The sequence below is a fragment of the Nicotiana tomentosiformis genome, chromosome 7 (genome assembly GCF_000390325.3).
Source record: "Nicotiana tomentosiformis chromosome 7, ASM39032v3, whole genome shotgun sequence".
Lineage (NCBI taxonomy): Eukaryota > Viridiplantae > Streptophyta > Magnoliopsida > Solanales > Solanaceae > Nicotiana > Nicotiana tomentosiformis.
In genome coordinates, this window is record NC_090818.1 from 114535362 (window position 1) to 114545404 (window position 10043).

The following is a 10043-nucleotide window of genomic DNA, read 5'->3' on the forward strand; positions in this document are numbered from 1 at the left end:
AGATAGAATAGCTAGCTATTATTTTTAATTCTTTTTCTACTTTTCTTTTTATATTGTATACAAAAAACACTTGGTAGAAATTGCTTGATTCCCTCCCCTGGTTTGATAAAAACTTAAAAGCTTTTACTCTCTCTTCCTATAAACTTTTTGAAGTTTGGTTCTGTTTAATCACCATCTTATATTCTCTTATGAGTTAGAACGCACATCACAAGTTATTTATTCAAGAATTATAGGACTCACGTACTACGTACAAGTCAAATGATCAGTGGTGCATGAACTATGGTGATCTAAACTATGAGCTTTTAAGAAAATTGAAAATCGATCCAAAATGAAAAATAAATAAATTGGGCCAAAGCAGAATCAATTAGGTGAAAATAGCACGGGCTAGCCAGTTTTCAGGCCGGTAATTAAAAAATAGTCAGTAATTGCAAAGTCATTGAAAAATAGCCACTATTTTGCTACATAAATTTTCAGCATAATATGCTGGATTATAGAGCTCCTGCATATAAACTTCCAGCATATTATGTTGGAACTCCAACATACGAAAAGTTCCAACATAATATGTTGGATTATGGAGCTCTTGCGTATAAACTTTGAACATATTATGTTGGAACTCCAGCATATTATGTTGCAATCTCATATGTAAAAAATTCGAATTCCAACATATTATGCTGGAATGTTTCCCGATTTTTAAGGATAATTTTGTTTAGATTTTATCTATGAAAAAGTGGCTAAATTTCGATTACTTTTGAAACTATGGCTATTTTTCAATTAATTTCGATTACTTTTGAAACTATGGCTATTTTTCAATTAATTTCGATTACTTTTGAAACTATGGCTATTTTTCAATAACTAGTTTTAAATCTGGTTATTTATGCTTTTTTGCCATCAATTAGACATACAATTTTATAAAATGACACACGCAAGTATATTTGTTTTTATATACTTTTAAAATATTTTATTTTAACCTTTTCATCCTCCTTTTGGGCTTTGACACTTCCATTGGGCTATCTTATATTCACTTAGGAAATTTGGGTTATGCCAATTGTAATGATCACTCTGGAATAGTTTTAGTGTTAGGCATGTGTGTAAGATGTGTTAGTCATTCCCTTTATTTAGTAATAGGCTGATTAATTATTGAAGCAGCCAAACATGAATTGACATTTGAGCTTATTTGCTTTTCTAGTTCAATCTCATAAAATATTTAAGATACAAATGTAGCTTGTTGTAGCGATCTGGCCGGTCATTTCGAGTATTGTAGCTCGTTCCCTTATTTATTGCTTATTTTATGTTCGTTTCTTGTTATGTGACTTGTCGGGTGGTTCGTTTGGTTCCGAGGATGTTTCGGAATGAATTGGGTCACTTAATCACAAAGTTGGAAGCCTAAGTTGAAAGAGTTGATCGGATGTTAATTTATGTGTAAATGACTCTGGAATAGAGTTTTGATGGTTCTGATAGCTCTGTATGGTGATTTTGGACTTAGGAGTGTGTTCGGATATTGATTTGGGGATCCGTAGGTCAATTTGGCTTGAATTAGCGAAAGTTAAAAAGTTATTTTTTGGTAATAAGATGTGAATATATTACCAGACAACCAAACCATCAGTTTACACATAAAGAGCACTCAATACTGTTATAGAACCAGTAATTGAGCCTCGACCACTCTCTCAAAACAGAACATGACTACTAGTTACATAACCTCTCAATTAGAAATCCAGTTTTCCTTGCTTCCTTAGTTTCCCTCAACATATCAATTCTTTCCCTTATTACATTTTGTATTTGTTGCAAAACAAAACTATTATTTACACTATGTCCTCTAAAATATCTCTAGTTCCGTGCTTGCCATATTTGATAAATTCCCGCTCCATATATCACTACCATGATCTTCTTCTTAAATATTCTCCAATGTTTCCTATTGATGTTATGCATGGTATCTGCCACCTCTGGAAGTTATATGCTGAGACCAATCCATTACTTTACCATTGTCCATAGCTGCACAAATCAGGTACATTCATGAAATAAGTGCACTGCATTCCCTATACTGCCATCATCACATATCCCACATGTTGTGTTGTCGCAGTGTATTCCCATATCTCGTAGTCTATCTTTTGTCATAAGTCTCCCCTGCATAAAAAGCTATACTATGAACCTGTGTTTTTGGAGCATTACTTTGCTCCATACTAGACCAGCTGCTTGTAACTTAGGAGCATCTCCTATTAGTTTCAAATACCTTTTTGTTATAAAATAGTGCCTATTAACAGTTAGGCAATACCTTCCATTGTGGTACCAACTTGTCATCCTCAGTTTTAGCTTGTTGAGCCTTCTCTAGTACCAGCTACTGTCCACTGTTGCTTGATGCTCCTAAAATATTATACCATTGTTCATATATATACCATGCACCCACTTCACCCATAGGTTATATGCTTTCTCCATTATCATCCACACCAATTTCCATGTGGCTGCTATATTCCAGTTCCTACATCCTTTAACATTCAAACCTCCTTGTGTTTTTGGTTTACAAATTTTCTCCCAGGCAACTAGAAAAACCTTTTTCTGCTCTGCAATACTTCCTCATAGTAACTCTCTGCACTTCCAATCGACCTCTTTTAACACACTCTGTGGGAGGATTAATACCCCTCCCCCCCCCCCCTCCAATCAGAAATTATGTAGTGAAAATAATAGAGTTTATGACTTGTAATTTACCTGCATAAGATAGATTCTTAGCAGAATAGGCTCAAATTTTCTCAGTAATCTTCATAGTTAATTGATGACATTCCATCTTATTTCACTTCTTAGGTGAAAGTGGTAATTCCAAGTACCTTATTGAGAATGTTCCTACTGCAAATTCAGTCATCTCTACTAGGTTCTCCTTAATTTCTGCATCCACTCCAGCCACAAACAGATTAGATTTATCCACATTTGCTATTAAGTCAGTCACCTCTGAAAAATATTTTAATGCTTCCGTAACTTTGTTAACAAAGCTAATATTCCCCTTGCAAACAATCATGAGGTCATCAGCAAATATCAAATGAGTAAGCTTTTGTCTCTTACATATAGGATGAAATCTAAAATCTGGTAATTGACTCATTCTTCCCATAATTCTGGACAAGTATAACCATTACAAACAGGAGGGGTGATATCGGATCACCTTGCCTCAATCCCCTTCTCCTAGCAAAGTAACCATATCCCTCCCCATTCACTTTGATAGAAAATGATGTAGAAGAGACACATGCCATTACCAATTGAATAAAACTTTATGGAAATCCATAGTCTTTTAGCATATCCTCTATAAACTCCCAGCGCACCATATCATAAGCCTTATTCAAGTCAATCTTCATTAAGCATCTTGGAGTAGTTTTCCTGCTGTAGTATCGCATGAGATCATGACAAATCAATACATTGTGCACCAATGATCTTCCTTGGACAAAAGCTTCTTGTGATTCACTGACCAGTGATGGTAACACTCTCTTTAGTCTCTTACATAGAATCTTAGAGATGCATTTGTATATAGTGTTACAACAAGATATAGGCCTAAACTACCCAGCATTCAATGGATTAGACACCTTAGGAATCAAACTAATCAGTGTAGCATTCAGTTGTTTTAACATCTTCCCATTTTTTAGGAAGTCTAGCACAGTTTCACTCACTTCATCACCAACAATGTTCCATTCACTTTTGAAAAAACCACTCCCAAACTCATCAGCCCCTGGGCTTTTGTTCACATTGATACTCATCATTTCATCTTCAACATCTTTCCTTGTGTCTAGGTCAAGTAGAACTTAGGGGTGGGTATAATACCGGCCGAATCATAAATTTTGGTTTTTCAGTTTCGCTTTAATCGGTTATTAGGTCAGTGCACGGTTTTTAAATTATTAAATTTCGGTTTTTCGGTACATTTTACGGTTTTGGTATTTTGATTTTCGGTTAAACCGAAAAATCAAAATTTTGGATATTAGTTGAGAAAAATAGGTTTGAACATATGGGTTCTTTTGAGAGTCTAAAACTTATTACCCATCTGAAGGCTGAAGCCCAATAGTCCAATACCCATTTAAAGCCTTACCCAAACCTAATTACCTAAGACTTAGTCTTACTAATACGTTCCTATTTCCCAAACCTAAATCAAAAATTAGATTTAGGGTTCCTTTGTGCGACTGCTGCCTTCTTCCTCAGCTCAACTGTGACGCCTTCTTCCTCAGCTCGTCGCTCATCCTTCTTCCTCAGATTAGTGCGACTTCTTCTGAGTTCTGAGTTCCTTTTCTCTGTTCCTCAGCTCATTCGATTTTGGTGAAAATTTTTTGTGTTGATTATTCCGCTAAGTTAAAGTCAGCATGTAACTTTCTTCTATTGATCCCTTTCTATGCTACGTTATTTTGTTAAATAGGAACATGGACTTGACTTTCTGTAATTTTTCGCTAAGTTATTTTGATGTTTCATTAATCTCTGAGTAATTTTCTGTTTCTTTTCTCCAACAATTTTATTTTGGAAGTTCTCGACAATTTCTGATCAATTGGAAACCATTTCAACTTCCACAGCTTCAATTTTTAGCCTTTTCTTTAATTTTATTTTATGTTCTCTTCTTCTTGGTTTTCCCTTCTTGTTTCAATGTTGCATCATTACATTTGTCTCTATATCATTTTCTGAGTTAGCCCAATTTAGTGGCTTTTGTGAATTAGAGATTATTAGTCAGGCATGAATAGTATAATGGTCCTTGCTATCCTCTGTGTATATTGTACCTCTGTTTTGTATGGACTAATATTCAAAGTATGAATAGAAAAACAGAGAGAAGAAACAAAGGTCTTATTTGGGATCAGACTTGATTTAGAATAAAGTTTCTCGCATTTTATGACCACGGAAAGTTTATGACCACTATAAGTAAATTCAAGATATAAAAATCTTGAACCGTTAATAACCGAAAAAATAAACCGGAAATAACCGAACCAAATTTTGAAAAAACCGCACTGAACCGTAAATACTTTGGTTTGATTTGGTTATTAATATTACAAAATCGAAAACCGATAAATCGAACTTTATTTTCATAATTACCGACTGAATCGACCGACACCACCCCTAGTAGAACTAGTTGTTGTGTAGTTAGTATATGACCATTGTGTAGAAACTATGGTGACTTCGCCACCCTCCTTGTTCACCCAATAGTTATTTATAAAACTGTACAAACACTTCAGCTATAGCTTCTGGATCATCCTATATGTTCCCATTACTATCCTGCAACTGTGTGACTGCTTGTACTAACTTATCACAGAGTAAAAGTACCTAGTGTTATCATCCCCCAATCGTATCCAGGTTGCTTTACTCCTTTGTTGAAGGAATATTTCTGCCAGATAGTTAGACCTCTTAAACTTTGTCCCAAATCTCCTATCCTCTTGTTGTAAATGTACATCCAAAGGATTAAGCTGAAGTAGTTCTTGGCTCTTCAACGGATTCTCTCTATCCATTGTTGCTTCCTTCACTATGTTATTGAAATTGCTTTTATGCAAATTCTGCGGTCTAGGTTTGAGACCTTTAAGTTTCTTCACCACTTGAAACATCTTCCATCCTTCTATTTCCTACTTCCACCCCTCCTCTACTATTTCAATAAATTGGGGATGAGTACTCCATACAATACAATATTTAAATGCTTTCTTTCTCCTGCAAGTATGCTGCATGGTTGTGACCTGTACAGGGTTGTGATCACTCACCCCTCCAGGTAAGAACCTTGCTCTACAATCTACCATATTTGTCCATCCAATCCCCATTAACAAATACCCAATCAATCCCAGAGAACACCCTACCATTCTCTTATTTATCATTCCATGTATAAGAGCACCCCCATTAGGAAGCTCCACCAGTCCATTCATATCTAAACATGCTTGAAAATCCAGAACTTCAACTATAGTAACATGCTTTCCTCCTTGTCTTTCCCCTACATGCAAGACAGAGTTGAAGTCTCCTAATACTATCCATGGTTGATTCATACCCATTGAAACTTGATTCAAATATTCCCATAGTGCCTTTCTCTCTTCCTTCTGATTGTAAGCATACACAAATGAAGCCACAAATTCCAGTTTTAACAGTATATGTTTAACCTTGCAGGTTATAGCCTGAGCATTCTCACTTATTATAGTAATATTGTATATTTCCTCCTTCCACACCAACTAGATTCTCCCATTGTAATGCGATAAATGGTTAGTGTAGTATTTCCAATCTTCAAACATTCTAGCTGCTATTATATCAATCTTGTTATTCTTAATTTTAGTCTCCAAAAGACCAATTAATCCAACATCAAGCTCATTGCAGAGGAGTTTAACTTCCTTCTGCTTAGTGAGGCTATTCAGGCCTCTCACATTCCAGCTAAGTATATTAACCATCCCCCACTTGGAGAGATGATGGTCCATCCTTATTCCCTGCACTTCCCACATTCTTTTTACCTTCCTCCTTCCCAAGTGGCAAGAAAGAATTCTTAGTTGTTATTACATTTTTATTACATCCTGAGCTCCATTTTCATTCCCTGTCTTCAATGGTTGAGCTAATCCACTACCTTGATACCTTCTATTCCTTGCCATCTCCTGTACATGTTTAGCAGGATTTGGTCTTTGATCAGGCTCATTGACACCCCTAGATGTACCCTCCAGCTGAATGGTATTGCCCACTGGAACAATCATAAGTTTTTCATCTCCCTTAGTAGCTTCCCCCACCTCATTCTTTCTTTCCTTATTCCTCCTACATCTATCTCCTGGATGCACATATTTTTGACACAACTCACACATAGTTGGCTTCCAGTCATAGGTCACCATTTGCTCAATGATCTCCCCATTTTCGTTCATGAAGTAGATTTCCTCAGGAAGTTGATCACCTACCTTCACTTCAACAATCATTCTAGCAAATTGCAATCCTACTTTCTTTTCTGTATTCTTGTCTACCATTAATTGCTTTCCTATTAAACTTCTTATCTTATTCAATCCATTTGCACTTCAATACTTAAATTCCAGCCCTGAAAGTTTGATCTATAGTGGAATAGTGGACAATTCTGTTTTTGAGAACTCCATATCTGGAGTCCAAGCTTTCACAATAAGCGGTTTGTTATCAAAATGAAAGATACCCTCCTGAATGACTTCATTCTTCCCCACCTCAGTGTCAAACCTCACCATCACAATGCCATTTTTAAGCATTGCTATTTTGTCAATCCCATGTTTTCCCCATATCCTCTACAAATAACCATTAAGCACATTAAACGGAGGATAATCTCCCAACACATAGCAATCACTGCATTCCTCTATTACGTGATTTCAGACTCTATATCTTCCAATTATATCTCCCATATCATACGATCCCCATTATTTTCAGGACTCACAAATTCAAGTTTAAACCTTGCATTTGATGTTTTAGAAATGTCAATTTTATCCCAGATTGACTTTGCATGTGCCTGCTTACTAGTTTCTTTCTCCTATGCTTCAACTTCATCCACCCAGGATAGTCTGCTTCCACTTCCCTGGCTTTTAACATCGCTATTCCATTCACTAACTCTCTCCTTCAATGGCGTATTTACCTTCTCCCTTACCATGTTAGCGTTGACCTTTGATGGCTCTGCGATTTGCTGAACCTTAACCTCCTCACTGTTTTATCAATTTCTACAAGATTTCCCTTTTTTGTTGGATTCCTATTTGTGCATCTTGAATGACATTCTTACCCGTTGCTTTATGGATCGAAATTTGTATAGGGATGACGGTCTTCTCTCTCCTCTCCATGGATGGCGCATGTTAAGACTAACGTGCGCTGAGAGAGTTTTCAGTCCTCATGCCCTCTTGATTGAAAATTGAAAAGTTGAGAAGTTTGACCGAGAGTTGACTTTGTTGTTACCAGGCTAGAATTTTAGTTTCGGAAGTTTGAATAGGTCTGTTATGTCATTTATCACTTATGTGCAAAAATTGAGGTCAATCGGAGTTGATCGGGTATGTTTCGACATTGGTTTTAGAAGTTGGAAGTTCAATAGCTCCTTAGGCTTGAATTGGGGTGTGGTTTGTGTTTGCAATGTTGTTTTATGTGATTTGAGGGTTCGACTAAGTTAGTATGATATTTTAGGAAGTGTTGGTATGTGTGGATAGGTTCTCGGGGGGGGGGAGGGGGCTCGGGTGAGATTCAAATTGATTGCGAATTGAGTTTAGCCTTGTAGAGTTACTGAATTACTCGTGTCTGGTTTCGTTATACGCATTCGCAAGAGAGATCTCGCATTTGCGATGTGTATCTGGGTGACTGGTGAAGTCTGTTCTTCGCATTCGCAATAAGAATTACGCGTTCACGATGGTCTTGAGGGTCTGTGCTTCGCGATCTCGAGATGGGACTCGTGTTCTTGAGGCCCATGCATGTAAGCTTTCTCATTCGCAGGAGATGGGTCGCGTTCGATAGGGATTGGTTTAGTGGTCATCGCATTTGCGAGGGAGGTCTCGCGTTCGCATAAGAGGAATTTGGCAGTTGAGGATTTTGTGCTTCTCGAACGCGAGGCACTTTCCGCATTCGCGAAGAAGGGCAACTAGGCAACAATATATTATTTCCAAATGGAGCGTTTTTCCATTTTTCATCTTTTAAGATAGAGACCTCGATTTTGGGCGAATCTTGAATATATTTTCAAGGAGTTGATTGGGGTAAGTGATATAACTCGAATTTGATTAAAATACATGAATCCATTATTGTTTTTACCATTTAATTAGTGTTTTGGGTTGAAACAATTGGGGAAATTTATGGAAAACATCATAAGCTATATTTGAGGATTTGAAAGGCGATTTGAGGTCGGGATTGGATGATTTTAGTATGGTTGGATTCGTTATTGAATGGATATTTGAATTTTATCGGGCTCCGAGACTTGGGCCTGGGGTTGACTTTTTGACTTTGGTTAAAGAACTTAGCTTTATCGTATGGAATCGATTCCTATAGCTTGTATTGATTGTATTAAGTTGTTTATGGCTAGATTCGAGCCGTTCAGAGGCTGATTCGCGAGGCAAGCATTTGTTGGAGTTGTGAATTGCGCAAATTGAGGTAAGTAACACTTCTGAACTTGGTGCTGAGGATATGAATTCCTAAATTTTGTATTATATGGTTGGTGTTGAAGTGACGCACATGCTAGGTGACGGACGTGTGGGAGTGCGCCGTGGTAATTGTGACTCGATTGATTCCGTGGTACTGTATAGTTATCAAATCTTGTTGCTATTCATGTAATCCCTACGTGTTAGAGTAATTGAGCTGTGATCCATATTAGAAATCATGTTTAGGCTATATGTTTATTCTGTAAGGACCCATTGAGGTCATTTCTAATGTTAGGTTATTTGCTTAAATTGTAATTATGTACTCAGTTACATTCATCATTTATATATCATATCTCAGTTCATGTTATCCTTGTTTGGGCTGATTGGCCAATTTATGAGCCCGAGAGACTGGAGAGATCGATGACTGAGTTGGGGGATGAGGGACGGCTTGTGAGTGATATTTATGGGATCGGGTTACACGCCGCATCATACTTTATTGATATATTTATGGGATCGGGTTGCACGCCGCAACATGCCATGTTGGCTTATATTAGTACTTGGGTAGTATCCTCCCCTCCGGAGTCTGACATACCAGCAGTGACCGCAGGTACCGTTGAGTATTGAATGCGAGTGTTGAGTGATTGACAGTGTTGAGCGATTGAGAGTACTAAGCGATTGAGTGTGCTGAGTGATTGAGTGTGCTGAGTGAGATTGAGTACTCTAAGAGTGTGAGCACATAAGTTTATTACTGTATTGCATTACATGTAACATGCATATTTGACATGTAGACATAAAGACGTAACATTGCTCATGCTGGCTATACTTGGCATATTTTATCAATATTGAGCTTAAATTGTTAAACTTGAGAGCATGTCTAAACTTTTGTACTGTGTACGAATTGATTATGGGATTTCTCTGAGTTACTGTTATTTCCATATTATATATGTAATGTTACTATGTGGATTTGGATTGTGCCTATTTGAGCTTGTCACTACTTTCAGCCCAAGGTTAGTCATGTTACTTATTGGGTAT

General features: G+C 37.0%; 1 protein-coding gene across 1 annotated transcript; it reads right to left on the reverse strand.

The window, feature by feature from the left end:
- Positions 1-5561: 5561 nt before the first annotated feature.
- On the reverse strand, positions 5562-6917 carry LOC138896232 (uncharacterized). Its single transcript, XM_070181021.1, has 2 exons — positions 6480-6917; positions 5562-6095 (listed from the first exon to the last, which is right to left on the reverse strand). Exons 1-2 carry the CDS (start codon positions 6915-6917, stop codon positions 5562-5564), a joined length of 972 nt encoding a protein of 323 aa, XP_070037122.1.
- Between the last annotated feature and the right edge of the window lie 3126 nt (positions 6918-10043).

Coding starts and splice junctions, on each gene's coding strand:
- LOC138896232 (XM_070181021.1), bottom strand. CDS start 6,917: ATGGTAGACAAGAATACAGAAAAGAAAGTAGGATTGCAATTTGCTAGA. Junction 6,096..6,479: donor ATGAAAATGGAGCTCAGGAT/GTAATAAAAATG, acceptor GAGAATGCTCAG/GCTATAACCTGCAAGGTTAA.